This window comes from Phlebotomus argentipes, unplaced genomic scaffold (assembly GCF_947086385.1).
Source record: "Phlebotomus argentipes unplaced genomic scaffold, Phlebotomus argentipes genome assembly contig_15, whole genome shotgun sequence".
In the NCBI taxonomy this organism is placed as follows: Eukaryota; Metazoa; Arthropoda; class Insecta; order Diptera; family Psychodidae; genus Phlebotomus; species Phlebotomus argentipes.
The window spans coordinates 16,211,737-16,227,829 of NW_026776181.1; the positions used below are offsets into that span (position 1 = coordinate 16,211,737).

Below are 16,093 nucleotides of genomic sequence, written 5' to 3' on the forward strand. Positions count from 1 at the left end.
GCCAAAGAATAAATCATCCGTGGAAAATTCGTAATACAGTTGAATGGCAGAGGAAAAAAAATGAAGCCATTGTCGCCCTTTTCAGTCTTGTTTCTCCGCAAGCTAGAGAGTGAATATACTTACCAGAATATGTTATGTACCTCCACATTAACCATGGATCATGACAATCAATATCGCGGGAGGATGATTAAGTGACTCGGCAGTTCATTGGGAAGCAACTCCACGCCCGCAATTTCATTAATTTCCTGGCATGGCAGCCAAAGAAGAGGCGCTCTGTTTCCTTCCAGAAAATTAACACATTTATTCAAACACTCATACAGTATCTTAATTCCATATTACATCTCATGTGGCTCCCTTTTTTTTCCCACATCTCACTTGATTGATGATTATCACACTTTATATTCAGTTTCTGTTTTGCATCATCTTCCATAGGAATTTACCTGTTGGAAAGGGACTTATCCATCAGGATGGAGGATCAGGGTGGTGAAGATACTCACTTTCACACGCAGTTTCGGGTTCTATTCTCGCTCAGAAGGTGACTTTGGGTTGGAAAATTGTCTATTCAGAGGCATTTTCCAATATAATCTTATTTTTAGTCAGAAGGACAAGATTTTCACATGAAACCTTGGAGAGAGAGACAGAGAGCTTGAATAGAACCGCACAATCTCTATATTCTAAACACCGTTTTGATACTTTTACTTCCTTGCCACTCTCCTGGAGAGATTAGGATTCACACAGTCACCGACTGCGTCTGGGCTGAGCGCTAGAGTGGCATATAGGCGCATGGAGACTTCTTAGGCGGCTCCACATTCTCATTGGGAAGAATATTGGCGCTCTTCCAGTAGTCTCGCACATTCTCCACCGACTTGAAGACGCGCAGGAAGTTCTTGCCCGCCAGCAGGCCAATGTCATTCTCCGTCCAGCCGGAATCCTCGAGGAGGCTGGCAAAGAGCTCAGGATACTTCGAGACGTCCTCGAGGCCCATCGGTGTGGCGTCAATCCCGTCAAAGCCAGCTCCAATTCCCACGTGTTGGATTCCCGCCACTGCCCGGATGTGGCGGATGTGCTGAATCACGTCCTGAACAGTTGCCTGCCGGGAGCAAGCCACGTGCAGAGCGTAGAAGCTCACCTGGAAGGTCACAAGATTGTGCCATTTATTCGCATTATCCCTCCACCGAGGGGGAGATAGTGTGCTAAAAATCTTTGGCAGTGATTAAAAAAGCTTTTTCGCAAAAGAAATGCACTAATTTGTTTGAAAAAGATCCTTTTGAGAAGCGATTGTTGAAGATATTTAAACACTTCTTTGCTTCCGCGGAGATTTACTCGCTTTTACTCTATTTTATGTCACAATATCTCCCCCTTGGTTCACCTTCGGGGCTTCTTAGCTTGCTTCTGAGCTTGCTTTTGAGCTTACCATGACAATCCCTCCGTTGTCCGCCACAAGTCGCAGGATGTCATCGCCGATATTTCCTGTGGCATTGCAGAGCGCCCTGGCGGCCGAGTGGGAGAACATCACGGGCGCCCTGGTGGCTTCCAGGACGTCCTTGGCAGTGGCGTCTGAGGAGTGAGACAAGTCGATAATCACCCCGATTCTGTTCATCTCCTTGACGACGGCGCGCCCGAACGCCGTGAGTCCGCGGTCATTGGAGGGCGCTGCTCCTGCCCAGGTGTTGTCGCAGGTGTGCGTGAGGGTGAGATATCGCACGCCCAGATCGTACAGGGAGCGCAGGACGCCCAGAGAGGAGCCCAGAGCGTGGCCACCCTCAACGCCGATCAGCGACGCGAACAGTCCACGTCGGTGCATCGTGATGATGTCCTGCGAGGATTGGGCCAAGGCGGTGTGCTTGTCATAGAGCTCAGTGAAGCGCTGGATGACATCAATCTGCTCCAGCGCCAGCTGCACGGCGTCCAGACCCTGAGCCTCGCACGGAACGTAGGCGGACCTGCCAGAAGCAGAGAGTGGTTAGGCAATTTCCCGGCTTCGTGTCCGGACACTGAATTCCATACGCATTTATCACTCGTCTCAAGAGTGGCATTTTGGGTCTGACATAGAATATGTGTGTGTGTGCGATAAGGAGATACACATTCACGTATCCACAAATCACTCAAGCAAATGATCCACGCCACGAGAGGGTGGATGAGTGCTGTGAGCAGTTTGTGGCTGGATTTGGGGTTTTCAGTGGGAGTGTGTTTTGGTGTGCAGTGCCAAAATTCCCTTCAGCAATAATTGTCCTTCTCCCCTGTGAACAAAGGCAAAGTGAAAACAGAAATTCTGTTACAGTCAAATGGAAAAGTGTCTAAAACACTGAGGGCTGAATGAGGATAAATCGAATGCGATGCGAGAGTGTGAGCGAGTCTAGCTTAGAGCGATTACAGACTTGCTGGTTATCCACAAGAGGATTAGCGAGAGCGTGAGTGTGCACGACGTGTGAACCATAAAACGCGATTGATCCCTTGATATATCGATATTTAACCGATATTCACAGCTCAAAACACACAAAATGGCGGCGGATCTCTTGCAAATGATTTCGTGGGATCTCAAAATCATTAAATTCTTCCACAAATCTTCCATTTTTGCAATTTTATCGTAAAATTTCACGGTTTTTGGATAAAATAAGCAAATCAATTGAAAGCTAAGAGCGGCAAACGAAGCAAAATTGTCGCTAGTGTCGACAAAGAAGAATAACTCCTGAGTGTGTACAGCGCCGATTCAGCAACGAAATATTACTGATCCGGTTTTTACACACTCCAAGCTCATCCACAGAGGATTGATCTCAGTCCCCGTCGATTCGTGAGTAATCCGCAAGTCTGTAATCGCTCTTAGAGAGGTTCTCTCACTTCCAGATGGAGAAACTTGAGAGCCAGTTTAATTACAAGCTGGGATATTTAATCTCAATTTACACGTAATTTCACCGGGAAATTGCATGAAATTCTAATGGGAATTGAAGGTCTTGAGAAACTCTCTCAGACACAAGGACTCTCGAGGACATTCCTGAATAGAGAACAAGAAAAATAACCACTTGATAAGCAATATTGGAGAGGAATCAATAGAGCACAGCGTTGACATGCAATTTGCCTCTCTGGATTAACATTTGCAGATTCAATCTGACGCAGTGTTTGCATTTAATTAGTGGAAATCACCAGAAGGATAGCCATGAATTACCATTTGACTTCGTTAGGGATTTCTCTGGCTGAAAATTGAGCAGGCAATTTGCTTTATGACACGATGTTGCTTAACACAAAAACAATTTGTCATCACTCGTCGACATGGTGATAAATTAATAAAAATCCAAACCATGCGAGAGAAAGCCAAATTTTGGGGAAAAATTCATTATCCAAAAAGGGGAAATGTGTGTGTGTGTGTGTGTGTGTGTTTTGATGGGGAAGATTGCAAATTCAATTGATTTGGAAAACCAATTTCGAGATTTGCAGCATTACAATTTCATCTGTTGACGAGTCATTTATTCCAGTCAATCATGAAAATTTAATAGATTTCTATGGTGAATTTATTTAGAATGCGCTTTTCATTGTCGATGTCCCAGGATTTGATGATAATGCCATAAAGTTTAATTCAATTGTGGCTAAAATGGAATAATGGAGAAATTATCAAACATTTATTAGGGCATTATTCGCATTATCAGTTCACAAAACTCATGAAAATTTCAATGTGCAAACATACTAAGTTGCTCTTGTCGAAAACAAGCGCCATTCGATTACATTGGAAGTGAGAGCTTTTCTGCTTGGAAAATTATGCCATGAGCAAATTACATAGAATAACCATCACTTGCAGGCAAAGTCGTCTTCAAAGTGAATTCGAGAGTGGCTTTTCCCAACTTCCGTGTGAGTTGAGGAAAATTACAAACTGTCGAGTTACTCACAAAATCCGTCACTCATTTTATCTAGGCATCGTCAAGCAGAGCGGCTTTTCCAGAGCTTTTTCCCTAATCTCAAACACAATTGTAACTAGAATTTGATGCTTCAGTGAAAGATCGATTAAATTTCACTGCATTTCTAGATAGTTTTCTGGCATTCGACCAAATAGGATGCATTTTCAGTGCATTTGCCACAACATCTCTCCATTATTTTTTATCACAAATAGTGTTTTTCACACTAAAACCATCACCATAATCCTGCCAAAATCCCACAGGAGATTTGCAAATACTTTCCCATTACTTTCACCTATAAGCTCCTTGATTAATCTGTCAAAAGAGGTGGAGAGCTTGTTGATTTTCCATGGAAACTCCGGGAATGCAATCCCTGTTGATCGATTTTGGCGGCCGTCTGAGCCGTCATCAGTCTTTCGCCGGGGATTTTGGCGACGCCACAGCCGCTCAGAGTGGCCCAAATCCCCAATAATGGCAACAAACTTAGCATAATGCTTCCGAGGGGTGGCATATATGATTGTTTGTCTTGTAAGAATTTCTAATATGGATGAAAGCAAATATTGCGAGTGGGTTTTGCCGGAATACAAACAACGGTTGGCATTGCCATTTAGTCTGCATCTTCTTTTGCCTTCTCTGCTGGGCGCGCGCGTCCCTTGATTTGAATATACTGAGGGTGGTTTGTCGATGTGCATATTCGACGGGTGAATCGGAAACTATCAAAAGCCAAAATCGCAATTTTTCAGCAGAGCAAGTTTGAAATTTAGCGTTAATAAAGCTGCGAAATTTGCCAAATTTACCTCAAAACGCCTTCAAATCGTGCGTTAAAGTGCAAATATTGCTCTGTATTTATTATTTTGTGAATATTTTAGTTGATTTCATTGGTATTTATTAATAATTTTGATTAAAATATGGCAAAATGCATAGAAAATCTGTAAATATTACGTTCCAAAGGTCGATTTTATACTGTTTTTATACTGTACTTGAACTTTTCTTTAATGTTTTCAAGTCAAAAAAATTAAAAGATATGAGAAATGTTCATTCAAAGCCTGAAAAACATTTTAGGATAATTCTAAAAACTTAAAATTAATTTTTTTAACAGCGTTTTATGCGTTTGATTGCAATTTTTGAGACATTTTTCTTGGCGTAAACAATGAATATTCGACAGATTTGTACAAATCTCAAAATTTTTCGTACAGGAAGAACAAATAAAGAGCTTTTTCAAAAATTCATAAGACGAAAACTATCGACTTTTGATAGTTTTCGATTCACCCGTCGATTTGCGAGGGGCTTTTTGTCCCTCGCGCAAACATGATACAAAGTGTAAGGACAACATGTGAATTGCTTGGGGGTTGATTTTACCAGAATTGCGCCCCGATGAGCCCCTGTCTGAGGCGAGGGATGTCAGTGTGGCTCCACTGAGAGTTGCTCCACGGCTCGGTGCTCCGCACGCCTTCGGTGAAATTCAAGTACTCCAATCTATTGTGCGAGTAGCGCTTAATATTCCACGGTAAATCATTGTGGCCATCTGTTGAGGAGACAAAACCACTCCGTCAATGATATTCAGCACCGGATTGCATTATTCAAAATCACACAATCCCCCTTCCTCTTCCCCTTGTTCTGCCATTCAATGGGACACGCCTGGGTATTTAATTAATTACACACGTGGACGTAATGAATTCCTCGGTTTTCCTCCTCAGGAAGAGAGCGATTCAATCAATCCTTCTCTCGCCCTTTCACACAACTTGTTTCTCCGTCAAAGCTGACCGCAGAAATAAAGCTCTCTCGAGGGAGAAACTCTAGCCAACACAAAAGGTATTAAGATTCTCCACCAGAAATGCATCAGCGAAATGAAACCAATTTGTCAGAGTGTCTTTTTGAGCTCTCTTTGGCATGAATATCATACATAAATTATCCACTTCAGCGTTCTCTCAAAACATACTTGTTCGCTTAGAGGAGCTTTTAACCACTCAGGACTTGTCTATATATCTTTTCTGACTGCCCCAATCAAATTGACACGCTTTCAGTGGCATAGAAAGGAAGAAAAAGGATCAAACTATGCAAATACTCACATGAAATACTCAATAATTCAGCCAACGGGTGAAAAATTCATCGCTGAAGCAGTTTATTTTGCTAATTAAACCCAAATGACCGACTGAGCAAACAATTAGAGATTCTGCTTTAATTAAATGCACTTCCACTTGGCGAGATTGCTTTTTGAGCTGCAATTTTTACACTTGCCGCCTTTTTATTGACCATGAGAGGATGTGAAAATTTTTATAGTGATAATTACCAAGTGAAATTATGAGTTCATAACCAGTGGAGATTGTTGACCTTTGAAATGGAAAAGCAATGAACTTTAATCATACCAATTAGCGGCGTTTCCTCCAAGAGTCGCCTCACAATGTCGATCCTGAGCGCCTGCGACGATCTGTCAGTTCTCTGGCCCAGAAACACCTCAACCAGGAGACTCAGGATCACCACGCAGACCGTGAGGGCGACGAAGAATGTCACGACGAAGAAGCACCACTTGCGCTCGTTCTCCGCGGCCGCCGAGCCTCTCTCGCGGTCCTTGATCGAGGACTGCGTGGATGGCGGCGTGAGGCTCTTCATGGAGTGTCGCTCGCCGGGTGTGGAGTTGTTGACGGCCAGGGACTCGGTGCTGGAGCTGAGCTCCTTGTGCGTGGACGTCCGATTGCTGTGCGTGTGCTCCGTGACGTCGGGCAGACCGCCGAAGCAGGAGGTTTGCTGCGAAGGAAGAGGAAACTGCCATGGATCATTGAGATGCTGCTCTCGCCCATCCCAAACCCTCGAGGGTCGCCGCAGAAGCAAAGGAAAAAAACTGCTGACACACAAAAAGGAACCCGATAGCCCGATGAGAAAGTCATTTTCCACAGATAAGCGTCTCTCCGTCTCTCGAATTCAAGGGATGTTTGAGAAAAAAAAAAGTTCCCAAAGCACTTTAAAACTTGTCGGTTGGGATATATAGTTTCCACTGAAAGTTTTCCATATAAAATATATGGAAATTGGTTTGGTTTCACCATCTTTTTTCTCTCTCCTCAGCCCATCATATTTTGCATATTAACCTTCTTCTGTGGGGAGGGAGAAAGATGAAATCTACTGAAAATTGATTCATTACTCTGCAAATTGGCAGTTATGATGAGGAATTCCGAGCGAAAGCTCTCAAATGAGCTGAAAATCATCCTGGAAATGAATACATAAACACGCGAACTCAATGGTCGAAAACCACAAAATTAAATGGTGTGGAAAAATTCTCCAGCACCCTGAGAAAATCCACTTGGGAATTTTCACAAATTTCCCTCAACTTTTATCGTTTCACAGATTCTCTCTTTCACTCTCTCTCTCGTCCTGGAAAAACTTGAGAAGCTTTTTGGCAACAGTGCTTTGAGAGACATTTTTTTTGCGTTTGTCGCGCAAAACTCTTTTCGTCTCTGTGTGTGTGTGTGGAAAACTTTTCTGCCAACCAACAATATTTCTACCCTCAAAAATTTAAATATTTTCCTTATACAAAGATTGTGTGGTTGTAGCATTTTTCATGTGGTGAATTTTTCCAATTTAGTACTTTCCCTGCCTTTGTGACATTTCCAATTTCCCGAGGAAATATTTATAATACCCCGAAACTGTAATTGCTGCATATTGTCTTTTAATTTAAGAGCAGGGAAAATGCTCGTGGCTTGAATGTTTGGTGGCTGGGTTTGAAGGTGAAAAACCCTGGTTCTTGAAGGCATTTTCCCAGAGGAAATGTTTACCTTTCTCGTGAGAAAACGATAAATTTGCAGAACACGATGAGGTGAAATTTCCATTGGATTTCTAGTCACTTTATTCGGCAGTATTTATCTGATGTTACTTCAGGGAGTTTCCCTAAGAAATCCATTGATCTCTTTGCTGAAAAACCATGCTGAAAAGTATCTGGATAATTCCATGATTTTTCCGATACATTGTCAGCGATAATGATTCGTTTGGAAAATGGAATAATTTATTCGGAAATTCACATATAAAATTAAATGCGGGAAATTTTTCAATTTAATATTTAATCACACAATTTCAAACTATTACAAAGTGCAATCATGCAGTTTGTGTTCTCACCGAAAGCTCAAATGAGCTTTTACGATTCTGTGAATTTTCGCACGTAATCAAAATGATTCCGTACATGAGAATTGGTCATTAAAACTTGGTTATTGTCCAGATGACAATCACTTGCCAGGTTAAATTGAAGAGTTTCTGGGCAAGCAAGAAGGGCAAACAGAATCTTAAAGAGCATCTGCTTGTACTTCAATTGAATTACAGCCAAAGGGGAGATTATATAGTCAGATGTGATGTACAGCTGAGCTTTGTTTGTCACAAGGAGAAGACTTTGCTTAGAAAAAATCAATTTTATAGTTTTTTTAGGTTATGTGATTGATTTAAAACAGATTCTTATCATCAAATAACAGTCAAAATCATACAAATTGTGGCTAAATTTGGAATATTTCTCTTCTTCTTGGTACAGTTTGAGCATTTGTGTTCTAAAAACTTCAGATTGGGTTAATTTCGGAAGAAAAAAACAGCTTTAAAGTCAAACATAACCTCAAAAATATCATTTTAACCTAGATTATTGTATTTTTGTTTAGTTATTTCCGCGGTTTGAACTTTACTATCAAGTAGAAACATTGTGAAATTCCCTAAATTGCGTCATTTTCAGATTTTAAAGGATTTAAATGAGTTCAAAAAGGGTTTTCAAGTCGATTTTCATAACCTCACAATTTGAGAAGAATTGTTTTAAGCATATTCTGAAGACTAAATTCATTAAAAATGATTAAAATCGCTTTTTACGTTCTGAAATCCAAAGATTTCAAGAGTTAAAACTTCTTGTAGCGGAAAAACCCAGATTAGATTGTGAAACTTTAGAAATTCACGTAATAACGAGTCGAAAGAGTCTGAAAAGCGATAGAAAATGCAATTAAAGACGTTCAGAAGTGTCTGGAGTGTTAAAGATTCTGCACAGAGGCTAAGAAAATACAGATTTAGGGCATATTATCTCCCCCTTGGTTTTGCCTACCAATTGTGGAAATACAAGAATGTGGTGTACAGATTTAAGCTACATTACTTGCTCCTTGATTACAACAAAGGGGACCCAAATATGGGTTTTGGTTGATGAGAAATTTAATTAAACTATACACAAGATGTTTCTGGTCATCCCGAAGACTCAGGAGGATTTTCTGGGAAAATCTTGTCGCATTTCAAGTCTCAACAAAGAGAGAAAGTTTAATTCATATGCACTTCAGTGCACTAATTGAAGGGCGGAGCTTGCGAGCGGTTAATTGTGAGATGTGTATGGTGGGAAAATGAAAGACTTTCCAGCCATTTTTCAGATAATTAAAGCGAGAGGAGATCGCGTGGGGGCGGCGAAGACGGAGTTGCTCAGCAATAATTCATAGGAGAGCACAAATGCCTCTGCAGAGGTACAAATAGCTGGGCAATTTATATGTCTTGGGCGGGGGAGTTGGATAGAGGAGTTGTGCGCTGAAGGCACGGAAAGAAGAATAGTAATCCACTTTGTGGTTGGGCTCTTCCTCATTTCTGCACGCATTGGTGTGCCGGGGAGGACTTTTGAGTGCTCCCAAATGAGGGTGGAAACATTGTGAACAACAATATTGGATTATGGGTAGGAAATTGGTCAGGGAATTGGCGATAAATTGAGGGTAAATCACCACCAAAAGTGTACGTTTCGCAACTCATTCCTTATGCATGAGTACGCACCTGGAAGCCTGGGCCGGAGTGCGGAGCTTATACTTAACTCCTGAAGGGTGCATAATATGGGGACTCAAAGAGCAATTGTTTACGTGACTTGTATTTGAGATAAAACTTTCCTAATAAGCTCCTCTCACGCTCATTCCATCGCTCTTCTATGGATACATTTTGCGTATCATAACCTCTCCTCTCCCTCCTTGGGTTGAATGTACTTCTTCAAGTACGACAAATTTTCCGAAATTTTCCACCCTCTTGAGCCCACTCGAGTGGAGCGAGAGCGAGAGAGAAATGCTTAAACATACCATTTACGCAGGGGGAGAAATTCTCATTTTCCACAACATGGAGTATCAACATATCATTTTGCAATCAAAAGAGTCATCAACATTTTCGACCCTCCACCTCTCCTGCCAATTAATTGTGAATACATTCTTGTGTTATTTTTAGGGGGTGCGAGACGCTTTCCGTATTTAATTTACGCCATACACGAGGCACTTTACGCTCAGCTTTTCACACAAGTTGTTTGTATTGAAATTTATAGGAAAGTTATGAGGTCAAAATTCCATCTTCTCTTTAACTGTGACTCTTAAAGTGCGGAAGGAAAAGGCATTTGTGTGACTGAAGAGGAATTGTGAGCAAGGGGAGAATAATATGGCTAAAATCTGTAAAATAACTCTTGACACTTTGCACACAATTTAATAACTCTGATTTTCAGAGTGTCTTTAAGGAATTTTATTGGATGGTTTTCTGCTTTTAATTGCACTTTACGACATTGAATTATTAATTAGAATCCTTTTAGCTGGAAAGTCTGGTGTTGTGAAGTGAAAATTTGAGGTTATGTCTGATTTGAACCTTCTAAACTTTCACAATCGCAATTATTATTGAGTGAAAATACATGATTTTATATTTTTAAATGAAAACCTCTTCGTTTGCAACGGAAGAAATTCAATTTTTAACTATTTTTTCGTCTTTAATAATTCACATAACCTAGAAAATATATGACAAAATGATGAATTGGATAAAAATTGATTCACAAATCTTAAGAAAAAATTTATCTCCCAAAATCACGAATTTTGAGAATATATTTTCACTTTAGACACAAGAATTTCTACTTTTAAATATTATTTATGTCTTTAAATCAGTTACATAACCTAGAAAAAATGTCAAAATTACGATTTAGGTGAACAATAATTTCACAGAGTAAAATAATCAACAGAAAATCGAAACTATGAACCAAATCTGAAACTCCTGCTGATCTGTACACCACTTCTGGCTGTATTATCTTCCCCTTGATTGCGAGGATAAGAACCGTGCAACTTTTCAAATGTCTGCAAAGCAGCATTTTTCACACAAAACCTCATTATAATTTGAGTGAGCTCTGAGAGACGACAAAAGAGTGCAAACTTGGCTGATATGTGGCTTGGATGGCGGAATTTTCCGCAATGAAACAATAAAGATCCAGCAAGTTGTCTTGCTTTTCTTGTCTCAAAACGCCAAACCACACTCACACGTGCTGAAAAACAGCCATAAATACGTGCCGCTCTGGCGTCAATTGAGTCGACAGGTGAGGGAGATTTTTCGCAGAGAAAATCTCTCCTAAATTTGCCTGTCATGGAAAGCTTTCCTTGCCTCTTAGTCGCCCCTTTTCCACCTTCCCGCTTAAGAGACTCCGGCTGGATTTAACACAATTAAAGCTCGGAAGCTCAGTCTGCATGACCATTTTTCATGATTAATGAATTCCAGACTCGTTTTTTCTCTCTCTCTCTCTCTCTCTGTTCGCCCCCAGCAAATGCTGAATGTTTCAGCTCTGGGGGGAGGATTTTTGGGGGATGGGATGGCTTCCGGACTCCCGCATTTTTATGAACTTGTCGCTGTTTTGGGCGTGTGTGTGTGATTTTGGAAATTGGTGCGGTCAGGCGAAGAGTGGATGATTGGGGGAAATGGCAGAAAAAAGCATCAAGCGCGCAAGCACTGACAAGCCAGAAATACACAGAAATATGACGAAGGGAGGCTTTCTGCTGATCGAGGCAATTACACAAAATATCCCCAACAACAAAAATTCCCATCCAATTGACCCCTCCTTTAATATTTCAATCTCATCGCCCGGCACAAAGGGGCGCACAGAGAAATCATGGGCCGCCGCTCAATCAGTCAATGTCTCTGGCCTCAGCTTTTTCCTGGGCTTTTCCACCCCCCCGGGGAAGCAAGCTCACGGGCATTGTGATTAAAACGCCGCCTCTCAGCATTGGAATTTAATTTATTGCGCCCTTTTCTTTGCCCATTGCGAAGTGCGAGAAAAAAAAAACATGCACAATGATTCCATTTCTCTGGCGGAGATTAACTCCATCCATGCCAAATTTAATTACTCTCCTTCGATGAAGTCTGCCGAAGTGGGTTTTTGCACATTATGGCAATAAATTGCCAAATTTTCATCTCTCTAGAGTGGTTGTTTTTGGTCTATATCTTCTCCCTTTTGCCATTTTGCTAACGTTGAGGTTGCTGAGAAGCGCTTTTAAATTCGCGCCTGAGGCACACGGAAGATTTTTCCAATTTCCATGCTACTCTATCTCAAGGGACCATCTTTGGAGCATTCCAAAAATCGAACAAGAGCAACAAAGCAGTTAAATTGAATTTCATGCTGAAGCCTCACTCTGTCCCATTGGAAATGTTCCAAAAGTAATTCACGTTTCAGTGAAATAGGAAGTCATTTTCATGATAGGCTAAAAAGAATTGACACTTTTGTCAGAAAAATTTACAGACAGAGACTTTATATAGTAAAAATCTCTTTATTCTCCAACAGTTTCACATGAAAACACAGGCATTTCCCTCAAGAAAAACTCCCCCACACCGGAAATTTCCCGGACATTGGGGTAAATTTAATTGTCAACACAATAATAAAAGATTGTGCCAAAACAACCGCAGCTTTTTCCCTCCAATCCACCTAGAAACTTCCTCACAAAGTCCTCTTTCGAAGAGCCTCTTCTGTACCTCATTAATTTAGATGAAGAGACATTTGTTGCTCCGGCGGAAAAAAGCTTTCTCGCGGATGAAGACACTTTCCCGCCCTTCTTTTCTCTGAGCTCTGCACCTCATAAAGGGAGATATGTTGTTGATTTTTTCCCCTGACAACACCCCCATTAATTTGTGTATTTCCTCCTCTGATGACCAGCGCAAATTCCGCCGAGACGAAATTTGCAAGGTTGCTTGGTTCAACACAGTGACTCCAAATTAAATAGAACCACTCAAGCTAGAAGTCTGAAATTTTCCACCAATCTTCCATCATTAATGAGTAACTATCATGCCGAGTTTGAGAAGATTCGGCTTAATTCTTGATCCGCTTGTGGTGCTTAAACCAAACCTATGCATAAACAATTCTCTGGGTGATTTTCATTTATTATCTCGAGCTTATAAGTGCTTGATATGAAAATTTTATTAAGTGAATATCAAATTATGAAACTTCAGAGAATCGTACGGAGAATTTTCGGCTGCGCAAGAAAGGATATTTAATCAGGGGAATACTCAGAAGGACCTCTTTTTCCAGGAAGAGCGTTTGGAGCGCAATGAAGCGCGTAAAAAGGTCGTTTTCGCGGAAAAAGTGTCGCGAATAACGTTTTCGACGAATTCTGTTCAGTTGTTTAAGGCGAAATCCATCATTTCTGCTTCTGAGATCCATTAGGAATTGTTTCCTAATAGATTAATTGAGTCTAGGACTGAAAATATAGGCGTTGCATTTTCTACGCCATGTTTTAATGCTGAATTCTTCGCTTTTGAGGCACCAAAGAAATCTCCCAAATCTCTTATCATCAGATACATGACAAGTGAACTTTGGGCCATCAAAACACAGGAAATTCACGACTCATCAATATATCTCAGAGCCTCTCGCGTGGCTCTATTTAATTGGGAGCAACTGTGCTTTGCAGAATTGCATGCATTCAGTGGGGAAAGTATGGGGAAAGGGCACATGGACAAATAAATAATTAATTGAAAGGGATGTTAGAATTGAATTTAAGCTCACAGCGCCCATATAAATTTCCAACTTCCGGGCAAAAACTCCGCTGGATTTTTTTCTCTCTCTCTCTGAGTGCCTCGAAGGCAGTTTGCCTGAGGAGTTTTTTTTTCCCGACCACACAAAAAGTCTATTTCATTGGCGGTGGAGTGAAAATAAATTTTCTGCCCAGTATTTTCTCGAGAGGGAGGGAGAGAAAAACTCCCCCTTTTCACCCTTCAGAGTTAGTCCACGGCCGTTTAAGTGGATAAGTTTTGAAGAGGGTTTTGTCGTGTGTGTGTGTGTGTGTGGAAAAAACCTCATTCACCCTCTGGCGCAACACTATCATTTAACCACGTGTATATATAGCAATTTATGCGGATGATATTTTGCAATTATGATATCAAAACGCCATTTCTCGCTGCTGTAATTGTAAAATCTCATTCACGATCCGTCTGCAATGTTTCACATGAGCGCAGAAATTGCATTTCACCCCCTCCACCCTCCCAGGGTTGTGTGTGATGATGAAGAACACGAGGGACAAATTAAAAATTATCGCAGAACTGTCTTTCTCTCTCTCTTCCATGTCAAATTGGGTCATGGAGAAGTGCGATGAGGAGGGAAGAACAGATAGGAGTGTTTTTCCTCACATTTTCCCTTGGCTGGAGATGGGACTTTTGATATTTTCCTCCCCCATATCTGTAGTGGATACTCATTACGGTGGAGCATCATCAGCAAAAATTCAAACCCCATGACGTGTTGGATTTACTTAGGGCGCAAAGGGTGAGACTATCATTTGAGCAAACTCCCCTCATTTTCGCGCGCCCCAGGAAAGTTTGAACACTAAACAAGTGAGTTGTGGCAAAACTATGGAGTGAATATTTATTGTTACATTTATTATTATTATTAAATTTAGTCACTGTGTTCCACATTTTCAAGCAAAACAAACCTCAAATGGACAGCGAGAGGACACAAATTGTGTGCAACATTTTCCGCGTCCTGTGAGACTATGAGAGTGGAAATTATTTGCCGTTTGTGCGACATTTGGCCACGGAAATGCTCTAATCCGGCATGTTTTCTCGCCATTTGCCATGAATATGTAAGCAAAAGCTCTCGCTCTCTGGGAAGTTGGGGGAAAAATTGAGCTGTTTCTTTGTTTGATGAAACAACTTAAACACAACGAAATGACGACAAACTAACCCAGATTGTGATGCCATTGTGTGCCTATCCTTGAATGCTCCTGACAGTGGATTTACGATCCTCGCACTGATGGAGGATGTTTCCCGAAAAACACAGATGAAACAAATTAAATATTTACTGCTGGGCGGGAGGGTGGAATTAAGCGATTTCGATGGCATAAATCCATCAATTGAAAACATGACATGGACACTAAATTTCAAGTGCTATATTTTTGTTTGTCGTCGAGGCGTGGGTGATAAAATTTATGGGGAATTTCATTTCAAGGGGATCCCTATTAAATTTGATCCCCCAGTTTTTCCCACACTCATCGAATGGATTTTCCAAATTGGGGGTGGGCATTTTTATTGCAAACTCTCCCGGAGTCATGTTGGTGCCCCCATTTGGACAACAATTGAAACGTAATGAATGTTTTTGCGACAAATTTGTCAGTGTGAATTTATGTCGTGTGACTGTTTGGACAGTAGCAATACCTGGTAGTCCATGTAGTTGCCGTAGCCCATGTGGTTGCAGGAGCAGGAGCAGTGCTTGATGTGATCCTGCAGCTCCAAATCCATCACGGCGGTCTTGGCCGGCGGCGGCCGGAGGCGCTCTGGCACATCGAGGACATCAAATAGATCTGACGCCTCTCGCTCCAGGGCCTCCAGTGCGCGGACATCCCATTGTCCTGAAGTCATTAACATGCGAAAGGGTCTCTCGCCGTCACTCACACTCTCCCACCGCGATTGAGGACTTTGATGGATTTTTTTTCCTTTCTATTTACTCTCCAACACTGTCGTGATGCCGAAAGAAGAAAAAGCTCCTCTTCACAGCATTCTCACCCTCGTCACTCTGCCAACACTCCTCCAAAATGCGCGTTTTTCCTCAGTCCACTGGACTTTTTACACTCAAATGATGGCCACAATTTCCCGGCTGAGGCACTCTGAGCAGGGAAAACACTTGGCGGAAGCGACGCGATTCGGAAGCACTACCATTCACGGCTACTTCTGCACACAAACTGTCGGCGGTTTGTTTGTGGGGCGCCAAGAGAGGGATTCTCTGTTGACTCTCGTCGCTCTCCAGCAGCCGCTCTCTCTCTCTCTCTCAAATGCCACACTGAGAGGGCGGATAAGTAAGGATATTTGCTGGGATGATTTATCCAGGAGAAGTGTAAGAAAATTCAGTGTAATTCATGATTAGCAATAATAATTATGCACAGATTTAGTCAAAAACTCGGTTAAGGAAAGACAGACAAAACAAAGGATGTGATAAGCAAACGCCAAGGCTGACTAACAAACCCAAT

At 41.6% G+C, this 16,093-nt stretch overlaps 1 protein-coding gene across 1 annotated transcript; it reads right to left on the reverse strand.

The window, feature by feature from the left end:
* Positions 1 to 284: 284 nt before the first annotated feature.
* On the reverse strand, positions 285 to 15,797 carry LOC132262009 (dipeptidase 1-like). Its single transcript, XM_059761115.1, has 5 exons — positions 15,285 to 15,797; positions 6,251 to 6,629; positions 5,244 to 5,409; positions 1,415 to 1,943; positions 285 to 1,129 (listed from the first exon to the last, which is right to left on the reverse strand). The coding sequence occupies exons 1-5, from the start codon at positions 15,492 to 15,494 to the stop codon at positions 764 to 766; spliced, it is 1,650 nt and encodes a 549-aa protein (XP_059617098.1). The 5' UTR covers positions 15,495 to 15,797; the 3' UTR covers positions 285 to 763.
* Between the last annotated feature and the right edge of the window lie 296 nt (positions 15,798 to 16,093).